General features: G+C 51.7%; 1 protein-coding gene across 1 annotated transcript in view; it reads left to right on the top strand.

Annotated features, from left to right (window-relative positions):
- Positions 1-6,303: 6,303 nt before the first annotated feature.
- Wdr62 (WD repeat domain 62) overlaps positions 6,304-14,788 on the top strand; it is a 32,398-nt gene continuing 23,913 nt past the window's right edge. The window contains exons 1-8 of the mRNA XM_090322732.1: positions 6,304-7,071; positions 10,083-10,174; positions 10,675-10,737; positions 11,025-11,082; positions 11,578-11,748; positions 12,491-12,628; positions 12,943-13,125; positions 13,608-13,768. Of these exons, the coding sequence (XP_090178858.1) occupies positions 6,895-7,071; positions 10,083-10,174; positions 10,675-10,737; positions 11,025-11,082; positions 11,578-11,748; positions 12,491-12,628; positions 12,943-13,125; positions 13,608-13,768 (1,043 nt within the window). The 5' untranslated portion in view covers positions 6,304-6,894. The remainder of the gene's footprint in view (positions 7,072-10,082; positions 10,175-10,674; positions 10,738-11,024; positions 11,083-11,577; positions 11,749-12,490; positions 12,629-12,942; positions 13,126-13,607; positions 13,769-14,788) is intronic.

The raw sequence follows: 14,788 nt of genomic DNA, 5'->3' as shown, positions 1-14,788 counted from the left end.
GCAATGGCTCACATAGCCTTAGGTGACTTGCTCCTCCCCCACCCCAAATCTCACTTTTTTTCACTCCAGGCTGGATGGACTATACTGTTCCTTACCCCAGGGCCTTTACACTGGCTATTCCCTTTGACTAGATGCTTTTCCCCAGTGACCTATGTGGTTCCCTCTCTTTTAGGGAATCTTACTCATTACTGCCTTTTCAGGCACATATCTACTTTCCTTAATTAAAATGGTTCATCCCTCCCCTACTTCAGTTTTCCCAGAACCATAGTGCCCTCCTGATTTGGACACCCCCATATCTTCTGCAGGGCTGTTTTTCTCCTAGGCCTCTCCCAGGGCTCCTTCTCCCCATCTAAGATTCTGATCTCCTGATCAGAGACCCTCTCCCTCCTCCCCATTACATTTTCACACCCTCTTCTAAGAGCACTTATTAGAGCCTTCGGTGATGTGGTTTATTCATTTACCAGTTCGCTATTTCATGAGCACAACGTGAGCATCCTGTGGACAGGGAGGGAGTTTCTACTGGGTTCAATATCAAGCCTCCAACTCAATAGCAGGCCTGGCCCAAGGCATCACGGATTCTTAAGAACCAGGTCCAGAACTCCTCCAAGTGACCCTTGTTCATCTCCTAAGGTCGTTTCCCTCTCTGCAAGGATTTAAGCTGAAGGGAGGCAGGGCACTGGAGGGTGGGGATGAAGGGGTCTTTGGATTCAGGTTTCCTATTCAGTTTTTACGATGGAACCCAGGCTTAGAGGTGCAGCTAGGCTGTGCTCCAGTCTGGTGATCTCTTTTCTTCCATCTTCTGTCCTCAGTTCTTTGACACTGTCTGTCCTGGCCCTTGTGCACTGACAGTCTGATGTGCAGAGGTTCACATACGGGCTGGCAGGTACAGGGTCTCAGGAGAGGACCACAGCTACATCAGGTCCTCCACAGATGATGATGAAGGTCCAGGATTCCTTGGGTCCAGGCAGCCATCCAGGCATGAATTAGGAGAAACAGTGTGTGTGGGTGGCACAGAGGGACGGGGAGGCAGGGGGTGTTGGGAAACAAAGGTGTGAGTAGCGTGACCGAAGCAGATGAGAAACGAGGACATTCATGAGATAGGAAAGACATACAGGGAAATAGAGGTGGGTGGTGGCAATAGGAGGGTCAGATGTGGGGCAGGAGTGGAGACAGAGAGACAGAGGCCTCAGAAAGATGCAGATAGGGGCCAGGAGTTTGGCCTAGTGGTAGAGTGCTTGCATAGCATGCACAAAGACCTGGGTTTGATTCCTCAGTACCACCTACATAAAAGAAAAGCTGTGGCTCATGTGGTACAGCTTTAGCCTTGAGAAAATCCAAGGACAGTGCTCAGGCCCTGAGCCTAAACCCAGAATGGGGGGAGAGGGGAATGCAGATTAAAAGACACAAGGGAGATGGGAGGGGGTGGAGATTGGTGGAAAGACAATGAATGTGGAAGAGATGGGAGACTGAATGAATGGAATGAAGGAGTGGGAAACAAGAATTGAATGGGAGTTAGGGGTGGAGGGGGGGGAGCCAGTCTGAAGCCAGCATGGTGGTTCATGCCTGTAATCCTAGCTACTCAGGAGGCTGAGAACTGAGGATCAAGGTTCAAAGCCAGCTTGGGCACAAAAGGACCAGAGACTCTTATCTCTAATTAACCTCTAGAAAACGGAAAGTAGGGCTTGGCTCAAGAGTAGGGTGGTAGCCTTCAGCTGAAGATAACAGGGACAACATCCAGGCCCAGGGGTAGGGCAGTAGTTAACAGAGATAAAAGCCTCATGGTCTCATGTCCTTCCCTGCCTGGGCTGTCTTGGATCTGTGGTCCTCAGATCTCAGTCTCCGGAGTAGCTGGGATGATGGGCGTGAGCCAGAGCGCCAGGCTCGCCTGTCTTTCTTTTCCTTTCCCTTTTCTTTTTCTTTTGCCAGCCCTGGGGCTTGAACTCAGGGCCTGGGCACTGTCCTTGGACACTTTGTGCTCAAGGCTGGCGCTCTACCACTTGAGCCACAGCGCCACTTGCAGCTTTTTTCTGTGTAGGTGGTACCGAGGCATGGAACCCAGGGCTTCGCGCTCGCTCGGCGTGCACTCCACCGCCAGGCCGCGCTCCAGGCCGCGCTCCAGGCCGCGCCTGTCTTTACCGGAGGACGACGGCAGCATCGCGGCCGCTGGCGGAGAGCAAGATGTCTCCGTGTTATTTTAAATGTCGCTCTTCATCAATGGGGGGGCCATCGCCCACCCCACCAAAGGTGGCCCGGAAGAGACCCGCACTCACCCCGCGCGGCGGACCCGGGCGCGCACGCGTACTCAGCACCGGTCCCCCGCCCCCAAGCTTGGGACACCCCACCCCCCCCGGCGCGCACGCGCACTCACTCCCCAGCCCGCCTGGCGGACCCCGGCGCGCACGCGCACTCACTCCCCAGCCCCCCCCCTGGCGGACCCCGGTGCGCGCGCGCACTCACTCTCCAGCCCGCCCCCCCCCCCCCCCCCCCCCCCCCGGCGGACCCCGGCGCGCACGCGCACTCACTCCCCAGCGCGCCTGGCGGACCCCGGCGCGCAGCTGCGGCGTCCGCAGCTCCAGTTCCCCCAGCCGCGCCTGGTGCGGGTCCAAGCCACCATTGCAACCTCTGCACCCGCCGCTGCAGCACGTGCAGCGTCGACCCCTGCCCGGCCGTCGGGGGTCAACCGACCAGAGGACTTCCCTCTCCGTGGTGCCCCCGTCCGCCCGCTCACCGTGGCGGGCGCCGCGTCTGGCCGCAGGTAGCACACGTCCCAGCGCCACTGGAAGCAGGAGGGACCTGGAGGCGGTGGGTGGGCGCCGCAGCCAGGCCTGCAGCCTTCGGTGGGAATCTGCGGGCGGTCAGCCCCCCACCTCCCCACGGAAACCCCTGGGGCTCCAAACCTGGGCCTCTCTGCGCTTCCCGCCCAAGCTTTCCCCACTGCAGACTCCTCACCCTGTTGGCCTCCGCCTGCTTAAACAAGCATGGCTCCTCTACCCCTTCTATTCTCCAGGCTGGTTTTTACCCGCAGCTTTTCCCAGGCTCCCGTGCCCACTTCACACTTCCGTTAGCTCCTGGATGTGAAACCAGATGTCTAGAATTTGAGAGATCCTAAAGTCCAGAAAAATGGGGAGGTAAAGGAGAGGTCGAGATTTGAGAACCAACAACCACAGACACACACGCAGCTAGTTAGTCTTGAGTGAAAAAGAAGGGACAGCTTCCAGGTGTTGAGTTGAAGTCCATATTGGCCAGGATTTCGGCCTAATGGTAGAGTGCTCACCTAGCACATACAAAACCCTAGGTTCGATTCCTCAGTACCACATATACAGAAAAAGCCAGAAGTAGTGCTGTGGCTTAAGTGGTAGAGTGCTAGCCTTGAGCAAAAAAGTGTTCAAGGGCAGTGCACAGGCCCTGAGTTCAAGCCCCAGGATTGGTGAAAAAAAATAAATAAAGGATGTTGGGCCAGAGTTTGACCTAGTGGTAGAGTGTTCACCTAGCACGTACAAAGACCCTGGTTTGATACCTCCATACCACATACATAGAAAAGCCAGAAGTGTTGCTATGGCTCTAGCCTTGAGGAAAGCCCAAGGACAGTGCTCAGGCCAAGTTCAGTCCCCAGGACTGGCAAAAAAAAAAAAAAAAAAAAAGGATCTTGACAGGTTGCTCCTAAATTCCACAAGTATATTGAGCACAGGGAGGAGGAGATGTCACCACATACACCAAGCTACAGTACAATGTAACCACAGCTTCCCTGCAGAGATGTGGCCCAGCAAGAACTGCCTGCCTGTGGCTATCAAACTGCAAAAGGCAAGGAAGTTTTTCAGATTCCCATTCTTCCTGGTCCAGGAAAACTGACATGCGCTCTGGCCTCCAGAACTGACTTTCCTTGTCTTAAGCCACCACTTTGTTACAACAGCCACTGGAAGTTAGTGCTGTAATCATAAGAGAAAAAAGAGCATCTGGCTTGTACTTGCATTAAGAAATTATGGGAAAGCCACACCAGAAACTAACAAGACTACTGGTGTGCTAGAAGTGGCGGATGGGATGGACATAGGGGTAGAACTCAGAGTAAAAAAAAAGACTGACAGGGATAGCTGGTCCCCTGAGAGAAAAGGTTGACTTAGAAGAGTGTGTTACAAAGAGCCCCAAGGGCACATAGCCAAGGAGTCAGGGAATCTCAGTCCCTTCAGCTTGCCTTGTATCTGAATGTCCTCATTAGCTCTTTTGTTCCTGGACACAAACACTGGGCTTATTGCCACAGCATCTCTCCCTTCCTGCACCTCTCCTGAGCAGAGCTTGCCATCTGCCAACTGTCTACTCCAATATCCACTTTTTCCTTACTAATGCAACTCCAACTTCTCTGGGGGTGGGGTAGGGTAGGTGGAGGGCTCCTGGGGCTTGAACTCAGGACCCTGGAACTATGCAAGCTCTACTTCTAGCTCGCTCTTTTCTTTCTTTTTGCCAGTCCTGGGCTTGAACTCAGAGCCTGAGCACTGTCTTTTGGTCTTCTCAAGGCTAGAGCTCTACCACTTTAGCTACCACTTCTGGCTTTTTTCCCCGCCTATGTATGTGGTACCAAGGAATTGAACCCAGGTCTTCATGCATACTAGGCAAGCACTCTACCACTAGGCCAAACTCCGGGCCTCTACTTCCAGCCTTTTTTTTGGGGGGGTGGGTGGTCATGGGGCTTAAACTCATGCTAAGCACTGTCCCTGAGCTCTTCAGCTCAAGGCTACCACCCTACCCTTGAGAGACAAATCCCACTTCCCGTTTTCTAGAGGTTAATTGGAGATAGTTTCAGGTCCTTTTGTGCCCGGGCACAAAAAAAAAAAGCTGGAGCCGGGCACAGTGGCTCACACCTGTAATCCTAGCTACTCAGGAGGCTGAGATTTGAGGATCATTTCAGTTCAAAGCTAGCCTGGACACTAAAGTCTGTGAGACCCTTATCTCCAATTAACCACCGGGAATTGGAAGTAGTGCTGTGGCTGAAGTGATAGAGCGCTAGCCTTGAGCTGAAGAGCTCAAGGACAGTACCCAGGCCCAGAGTTCAAGCACCACGACTGACCAAAAAAAAAAAAAAAAAAAAAAAAAAGACTTTTTAGCTTAAACAACAAGAAAAGATAGAGCTATCTGTGAAGTAAGGACTGAAAGGATTGGGGGCAGCCAAGATGAGTTGTTTCAGATGTTCTGAGCTTTGCAGTTGCAGTTTTGCAGTTGCATATGGAACCTGGACTAAGTTCACTTTTTAAAAAAATATTTTAAAGTGTTATTCTTTTTTTCATATATTTTTATTGTAATTAATAGAAGGGTTACATTATATTCACCATATAGAAGGTGCATTACTTCAAAAACATTGATATTCTTTCTCATGTCTTGGTCCCCATTTCCCTCCCCCCACCCCGCCCCTCATCTTGTTTTCCCCCCTTCCCTATCTGATTTCAAATAACTAAATCACCTTTTTTTTTTTTTTTTTGCCAATTCTGGAGCTTGAACTTAGAGCTTGGGCACTCTCCTTGGACACTTTTTGCTCAAGGCTAGCGCTCTGCCACTTGAGTCACAGCACCACTTCCTGAATATATGGTACCGAGGAATCGAACCCAGGGCTTCGTGCATGCTAGGCAAGCATTCTACCACTAGGCCACACTCCCGGCCCCTCACTTTTTTTCTTTTTGCCAGTCCTCAGCCTTGAACTCTGGGTCCAGGCGCTGTCCTTAAGCTCCTTTCACTCTAGGCCAGCACCCTACCATTTGAGCTACAGCACCATTTCCAGCTCCAGCTTTTTCTGTGATTAATTAGAGATAAGTCTCGTTTGGAACAACTACCCTTTCTTTAATCTCAGCCTCCTGAGTAGCTAGGATTTCAGCCATGAGCCACCGGAGCCCGGCTTAATTTCATTTTTTCCCTATATGTCCCTCTCAGTCCTTTCACTACCTGTTGTTAGTAATGTAGATGCTGTTTCTCACACCTGTATACCTTTCCAATTGCCGAAGTCGAAACTCAGCTGCTGGACAGCTGCATTTACCTTAGGCCCCGCCCCTCCCGGCCCCGCCCCACGCAGGCCCCGCCCCTCCCCGGCCCCGCCCCGCGCCTGCGCTCACAGGGCCGTTGCCTGCGCCCACTCGGCCCGCGGTGTTGGAGCAGTACGGAGACTCCCCAGTATTTGCGCAACCCCCACCCAGCCCCCGTTGCGTTTTGCTCGGCCGACAGCTGTACTTTGGTCCTCGTCGGGCTCCGCGGAATCCTGCCCGCGCTTCCCTGCCAGTCAAACGTGACGTTCGGGGGGTGGGGTGGGGGGGAAGAAAACCAAAACGGTGCTTTGTCACGTGACGTGGGAACTGCTGCTGGCGCCTGCGCGGACCGATTCCTAACAGCTGCGACCTTGTCACGTGGTGGATGGGTTAGAGCGCGTACGGCGGGGCAAAGCCGGATCCATGCAACCCTCGGCTTCATCACGTGTGGGGCGGGGCGGGAGAGGGAGAGGTGGCGCAGTGTTCTTCCTGCGCCAGCTCAGCCCACAAACCCACAGTGCCCTCCCGACTCCGCCCTACGCCTACATCCGGGCGAGTGTCGCTCAGCGGCAGCGGAAGGCGAGGTGAGGGTTCGTAAACGCCTGCTAAAAGCTAAAGCCTGTGTCTCAAGGAACGGGGAAGACCGGGCGAGAAACTCCGGGACACTTTGCCAAGCATCCGGTGGCCCCACCCTCCGACACTTGGCCCCGCCCCTCACTCCCCCCATTGGTCATAAGCGCACCCGGCAGTCCCACGATTGGCCAGACGAGTGCTCCGCCGCATCCAATCAGCGGCGGCACCGGCTTTCCCGCGGCCATTCGCTTATTCGAGTGAGTCGTGGTGGCTGCGGCGGTTAAGGCGTGTTAACGGTCGCCGGGTCTCCGGCAGCAGGATGGCAGCCTTAGGGTCCGGAGGCTACACGCGGAACGATGCGGTCGACAAGCTGCCATCTGTCATGGCGGGAGTTCCGACGCGGAGAACCCAATCCTCCCCACCTCCTGCCCCACCGCTGTGCCTCAGACGGCGGACGCGACTCGCGACGGCGCCCGAGGACGCAGTGCAGAACCGGGTGAGGAGATGCTCTCCCGTCCTACGGGGTCAGACGGACCTCCCTGGGCCGCCCCAGGTCGCGTTCGCAGGTCTTTTCCACGCCCCTCCGTCCCGGCCCGCCTCGGTGGCTCCATGGCCACGCCCCTGCGGCCAAAGCCCCTCCCACTCCCCCGCGTCTCCCCTCTGGTTTCCGGTTCCATCCTAAGCCTTGGAGCGTTCTCGGAGTTCTACTCTGTCCCAGAGCGCTTTGCTTTTTGCAAATCTCTGCCCTGCCTTAAGACGTTTTCCAAGTCCTGCTTTTTTGTTGTTGTTGTTGTTGGTCCTGGGATTTGAACTCAGAGCCTGGGCTCTGTGCCTACCACTTTGAGCCACAGCGCCACGTCCGGTTTGCTGGTCGTTCATCGGAGATGAGACTCTCACCGACTTTAGTGCGGGGGGGGGGGGGCGCTGGCTTTGAACCTCGATTCTCAAATCTCAGCTTCCTGAGTAGGTGGGAACGTGGCTTAGCGGCAGAGGGCTTCTCTGGCATGCATGAAGCCCTGGGTTCGATTCCTCAGAATCACATAAGCAGAAAATGCCAGAAGTGGCACTGTGAATCAAGTGGTAGAGCTCTAGCCCTGAGTCCAGAGGAGGCTCAGGAGCAGAGCCGAGGCCCTGAGTTCAAGCCCTAGGACTGGCAAATAATAATAAAACAACAACGACAATGGATAGAGCTGTACCGCGGGGTGTTGAAGGGAGAGGAAATTGTAACTATACTCGTTTTGGTTCAGATTCCAGATAAAGGATGGCTACATGGTAGCTGCCGATGGGTTATGTTCCTATTGGATGGGTTTCTGCGGCCTCTGATTGTATTGCTCCCTCCTGGCTGCAGAGCTCTGGGCAACAGGGTCTTGTTCACCTTTCTGGTTGTATCTTTTACGTCCTGCCTCTCACCAAGATTCAGTCTCACTGATCTGCTTTCTGTTTTCCTGAGATTTCAAGCACTTTCTTTTACCTCCTAGACTTGGTGTTTGGTGAGTTCTCTGTCTGTGCATTTTGCTACAGGTAACTTGGCTGGCTTCTTCCCATTCTTCCCCCATCCTCCAAGTTTAGCCGGAATATTTCTGCTCAGAGAGGATTTCTTGTTTTTTTGTGTTTTTTTTTTCCCCCATACTGGACTTAAACTTAGGGATTTGGGTGTTATCCCTTAGCATTTTCACCCAAGGCTAGCTTCTAGCCTTGGAGCCACTGGAGCCACAGCTTCATTTCTGGCCTTTTGGTGGCTTGGAGATAAGAGTCTCAGAGATTTGCCTGCCTAGACTGGATCTGAACAGTGATCCAATTTCACTGTCATTATATCTTGGGTAATGTCATTTTGTTTCTTTTTCTTGCTTAGCAGTGCAAAGACATAATCTAAAATAGATTCAGTTATAATTATGCTTGGCACATAAAACAGCCTGAGTACCATTGCTTGAATCTCGCATTCACGGGTGGGTAAACTTTCTGGGCCTCTATTTCTTCTGAAAAATTATGATGGTATTGAGGAGGAGGAGGAGATAGTGATTGCACATAGGATTATTATGAATATTGAATAGTTACTTCTGAGAAATGTACCACAAACATCAGTTATTGTAAGTTTATGTAATATGTGTGCATCATGAGCACTAACTTCTATATAGTTTGTCTTTGAGTTATGAGATCTAAAGACTTGCTTGAGGATAGTTTACTACAATAATTAGGAATTCATCTATTTATTTGTTTCTGGCCAGTCCTGGGGCTTGAACTCAGGGCCTAGGCACTGCCTGTGAGCTTTCTCAAGGTTACCACTCTACCACTTGAGCCACAGCACTGGCTTATTTTTTGTGTATGTGGTACTGAGGAATCAAACCCAGAGCTTTGTGCATGCTAGGCAAACACTTTTATCAATAGGCCATACTCCCAGCCCCAGGAATTCATCTATTTAAAATGTGAAAGTACCACAATTTTGTTTATGCCTACTTCCTGTAAATTGTTTAAATCTGCCATGATGGGTGTGGCATATTTTCCTGTGATATGTTTCTACTTTTTTATTTTGGTGCTGGTACTGGGACTTGAATTACCCAACTTTGCTGCTTCCCATGTGCAGGCCTCAGTGTCCTCATCTAAAAATGGGAGTGATTATAGTGATTTCTGCTCAGGCATGTGGTGAGGATTCAAGTCTTCTATCCATTTGAATCCATTGATTCGAAGGTTACTTTCTCACTGTGACATCCATTTCTCTGCACTTTTGGCAGTCCTGTTGCTTGAACTCAGGGTGTAGGCACTGAACCTGAGCTTTTTGCTCAAGGCTAGCATTCTACTACTTGAGCCAGTGCCACTTACAGCTTTTTCTGTTTATGTGGTTCTGAGAAATTGAACCCAGGGCTTCATGCATGCTAGGAAAACCCACATTCCCAGCCCTCAGTTTGTTTTGTCTTTTTGTACCAGTCCTTTCTCTTGAACTCAGGGTTTGGTAACTGTCCCGGAACACTTTTTTGCTCCAGGCTAGCCCTCTATCACTTGAACTACAGCTCCACTTCTGGTGTGTTTGAACATGTGTGTGTATGTGCATGTGTGCGTGCGTGTGTGCATGTATTTAAGTGGATATGAGTCTCAGATTTTTCTGCTCAAGCTGGCTTTGAACCATGGTCCTAAGATCTCAGCCTTCTGAGTCATTAGGATTACAAGCATGAGCCACCAGCTCCCAGTCATTCTCAGATTTCCTAAGTTGTTCTACATTGCATCTGTCCTCATTGAGCATTGATTTTGCATACTTATTCTATGTTCTCTCCCCATCATCATCAGCATATGAGCTCCAGGAGGATAGGGATTTTTACCTGTCTGCCCCACCGCGCTGCTCTTCAGGTCATACTATGTATTTCTCAGAGGAATGCTGACAAAGGAACAGGTGTTAGCTGCCAGTGTGCAGCGAGTGTGCAGTCAGTGACTGAATGTTAAGTACACCAAGTGGCACAGGTGACCCAAGGGGGCCTGCCAGGGCAGGCAATTCTGACTGGGGCCTTTTCTTTGCAGGTGTCACTTGAGAAGGTGCTTGGGATCACAGCCCAGAATAGCAGTGGTCTAACCTGTGACCCTGGCACAGGCCACGTGGCCTACCTGGCAGGGTAAGCACAAGGGCCTTGACACCTAAGCATCATGGGAGAATTTGGAGCCTGAATTCACTGGTGAATCTCTGTGGGCCTCATCTGTAGGATCAGATGGTGCTACCACCTCGGGGCTGGGCAGAGGATTCCGGGGTCCGTCTGGGTCTAGAATATGCTCTTGCATGTAGTGGAAGGTGGCAGGTGATTCTGGTGGTTAAATCTCTCAAGCTGGGCACCAGTGGCTCACATCTGTGGTCCCACAGATGTGGGATCTACTTCCATGTCCAGCTTTTAGGGGGGCTTAATTGGAGTTTCATGGACTTTTCCTGCCTGGGCTGTCTTTGAACTTGGAACCACCATCCTCAGATTTTTAGGTCTCAGCCTCCTGAATAGCTAGGAAGATAGGTGTAAGCTATCTGCACCTGGCTGATAGGGATTTTTTTTTTTTTTGACACAGAATAATACGTGGTCCAGGTGCTTCTACTCTCTCTGACTTGACATACGTTTTCCTTTCTCCCCAGCTGTGTGGTTGTGATTTTGAACCCCATGGAGAACAAGCAGCAGCACATCTTGAATACTGCCAGGTAAGCTGGGTCTCAGGAGCCCACCTGTGCAAAGGGAAAAGCAGGATCCTTGCACTCTGTCCACCCTTGTGGACTTGGTGTTCAAGAAGGAAGAAGCCTTTATCTTTACTCCATTTCCCAGAGGGCTATGTCTGGTACAGGCTGGGCTGGCTGGCCGGAAGCTGCTCGTACTCATCTCCCCCAGCTCCTTCCCAGGCCTGGGAGCCAGGAACTGGCAGAGTGCTGAGAGCACAGCCAACCTCAGTGGGACCAGTGATCAATTCCTTTTTTTTTTTTTTTGTCCCCAGAAAGTCTCTGAGTGCTCTGGCCTTTTCACCTGATGGGAAGTACATAGTGACTGGAGAGGTGAGTCATGTTCACCCACTAAGCCGGTGAGAAGGGTCTGGGGACATTCTCTGTGCTCCCATCATTTCCAGGAGTCCCTAGAATGGCTTCCTCCTATATCAGAAAAGCCTGGTGGCTGACCAGGTGCTGGTGGCTCACGCCTGTAATCCTAGCTACTCTGGAGGCTATAATCTGAGGATTGCAGTTCAAAGCCAGCTTGGACAGGAAAGTCTGTGAGACTTTTTATCTTTGATTAACCACCAAAAAGGCAGAGAGCTGTGACTCAAGTGATAGAGCACCAGCCTTGAGCCAAAAAGTGCAGGGACAGGACCCAAACCCTGAGTTCAAGACCCAGGTCAAGAATGAAAAAAAAAAAAAAGAAAAAGAACCCCTGTGGCAAGTGGGGGAGGTAGCTGTGGGGTGCATCCTTGGGCAATGTCACCCACAGCCCTGACAGCCCCTTAGTTGTGGACCTAGCACAGATCTAAGCAGCAGTAATGGCCCTATTTTCTCCAGAACGGACACAGGCCTGCCGTGCGCATCTGGGATGTGGAAGAGAAAAGTCAGGTGGCAGAGATGCTGGGCCACAAGTATGGTGTGGCCTGCGTGGCCTTCTCACCCAGCATGAAGCACATTGTGTCCATGGGCTACCAGCACGACATGGTTCTCAATGTCTGGGACTGGAAGGTGAGATCCCAGCTGGCACATGGTGGTGCTTACTGAGCCTTGGGCATGGAGGAGCCACATAAGACAAGTTGGTTAAATGCTCAGCCCATAGACGTTTATTGTGCACCTTTTAGATCTTCCGTCTTTCTATTTTTTTTTTCTTCGTTATGAGTTGTAAGGCTTCTTTCTGCTCCTGAGGTTCCCTCGTGGCCAAGATACAGCTTAGTTGTAAGTGGGAAGCAGGGCACCCTTATTTTGGGGTCCCTGATAGACTAGAGTATGGGTAATGGAATTATCAGGTTAACTTTTTCATTGGCAGTTGAAACCTTGGGTAATTTTAGCCTTTGTGAGTGTTTTCTTGCTGGTAAAATGGCTATAGTAATATCTGCTTCATTGAGTTGTGGGAACTTTAACAAGTGGCCACAGCCCTAGAGGGGGTTCTCCGGGTAACCCCTCACCCCCCACGGAGTACCCAAGGCAGGAGCTTCCCCTGTGGCAATCATAAGTCCATTCCTTGGCTCCAAACTGTTCTTAACCCCATGTGTGCACTGAAGGGCTTGGGGAAAGTTCTGGAGCTTAGTCTCCCCTGGCGACCTGTCCATGTTGCCTTGTCTAGAGATGATGAGTGACAGCAGTCACGCACAGGGTTCCCTAGAGAGCCAAGGAACACAGTGAGCCCAGGGAGACCTGGGCTGTGGGCCAAGGCGCAAGGAGTCCCACAAGGTGGGTACTGGCCTGAGTGACTCTGCACTGATTCTTCCAGAAAGATATCGTGGTGGCTTCCAACAAAGTGTCATGCAGGGTCATCGCCCTCTCCTTCTCTGAGGACAGCAGTTATTTTGTCACCGTGGGAAACCGGCATGTGCGATTCTGGTTTTTGGAAGCCTCTACTGAAGCCAAGGTGAGTTTCTGTCCACCACCACCTCAGCCAGGCACTGGGGGACGTGACCATCACAACAGCGTGGTAACTGTTTCTACCTGAGACTAGAGGGCAGTGGTGTCAGAGGTCAGCCTGGTGTCTCAGGGGTCTGGTACCTCCCTTGCCTCTGGGACTAGACCTGATTCTCCTCCACCAGCCTTTCCAGCCCTTGTGTCCAGAAGCGCCTTCTGCCATGTCTTCCTTCTCCCCTAGAGGGAGTGTCAGCATCCGCCCATTTAGACTGTCAATGAGGTGCTAGACTGGACAGCATCTCACTTGCCCTGCTGTGCTCCCAGGTGACAGGAACCGTGCCCTTGGTGGGGCGCTCGGGCATCCTTGGAGAACTACACAACAACATCTTCTGTGGTGTGGCCTGTGGCCGGGGCCGGATGGCAGGCAATACCTTTTGTGTGTCCTACTCGGGCCTCCTCTGCCAGTTCAGTGAGAAGCGGGTGCTGGAGAAATGGATCAACCTGAAGGTGTGTCCCCGGGCCGCCAGCAGTGGGGGAACCTGTGCCTCGGGCCACCCCGTAGTGTCCATGCTGAGGGTGACCCCGGGGGAGGGCCTCCTCATCTCAGTTGGTGAAACCTTGTCCCCTGACATGATTAGCTTATATTAGGGGGATTCCGTTCATACATTTCCACATTTACAATATATTCCAATCAATCTCACCCCTTCCATCACTATCCCTACAATTCCTTTTCTTCTTTTTTAAATGGTCACTTGTGCAGCTTGAACTCAAGGCCTGAGTGCTTTCCCTGAGCTTTTTCACTCAAGGCTAGCACTCTACCACTTGGAATAGTGCCCTGAGTTCAAGAGTCTGGATTGGTGCAAAAACTAAAAGTGCCAAAATGGATACCTTAAACCCAAGAAATTGTAAGTTCTGTCTAGAAACGAAAGCCCCTCTGCTCCATCTTTCCCGGGCCAGACCACCAGACCAGCCGGCTCCTGTCTCCCCAGGTCTCCTTGTCTTCCTGCCTCTGTGTCAGTGAGGAGCTCATCTTCTGTGGCTGCACAGATGGGATTGTCCGAATCTTCCAGGCCCACAGCCTACACTACCTCGCCAACCTGCCTAAGCCACACTACCTTGGCGTAGATGTGGCACAGGGCCTGGAGCCCAGGTATTTCCCTGTGGGGAAGGAAAAATGGGAGGGTCCCACCAGAGTCAGCCCACCACCATGTATGCATGCTTCCAAATCCCTCTGCCCATCTGTGCTTCCTAAAAACACCAGCGGTTACTCTTGGACATGGACGTTACCATAGTACATAGCAGAGCGGTCCCATCTTGGGCCGGGAGTTTGGCCTAGTGGTAGAGTGCTTGCCTAGCATGCACAAAATCCCGGGTTCAATTCCTTGGTACCACATACATAGAAAAAAGCTGAAGTGATACTGTGGCTCAAGTGGTAGAGCTCTAGCCTTGAGAAAGCCCAAGGACAGTGCTCAGGCCCTGAGTTCAAGCCAGGACTGGCAGAAAGAACGGAAGGAAGGAAAGGTAGGTAGGTCCCACCTTTCTTTTTTTTTTTTTTTTTTTTCTTTTGCCAGTCCTGGGCTTGAGCTCAGGGCCTGAGCACTGTCCTTGGGCTTTCTCAAGGCTAGAGCTCTACCACTTGAGCCTCAGCACCACTTCCGGCTTTTTTCTATGTATGTGGTAGCGAGGAATCGAACCCGGGTCTTCATGCATGCTAGGCAAGCACTTTAACCACTAGGCCAAACTCCCGGCCCAGGTCCCACCTTTCTGAGGCCAGGTCCAGGCTGAGAAGTGAGGCAGGACAGGGTAGGGTGAGAAACACAAGAGAAAACAAAAGAATTTCAGATAGTAGTAAGTCCTTACAAGGAATTTGGAGTAGGCCTACATGTGATGGAATGAGCTCCTCTATGTGACTAACTTTTCTGTGTCTGTGTGTGTGTGTGAGAGCATGAATGTGTATGCTCATGCAGGCATCAGTATTGGTGCTTGAACTCAGGGCCTTCCCCTTTTCTTAAGCTTTTTTGCCCACATCTGGCACTCTGTCACATGAGGCACACCTCTATTTCATGCTTTCTGCTGGTTAGAGATAAGAGCTTTAGGATTTGAACCATGATCCTCAGATCTCAGCTTCTTAAGTAGCTAGGATTATAGGTGTGAGCCACCAACCCTCACC

The sequence above is a fragment of the Megascapheus bottae genome, chromosome 31 (genome assembly GCF_031878675.1).
Source record: "Megascapheus bottae isolate mThoBot1 chromosome 31, mThoBot2.hap1, whole genome shotgun sequence".
NCBI classification, from domain to species: Eukaryota; Metazoa; Chordata; class Mammalia; order Rodentia; family Geomyidae; genus Megascapheus; species Megascapheus bottae.
Note: the sequence above shows the minus strand (reverse complement) of the source record. Positions and strands in the feature narration are given on the sequence as shown.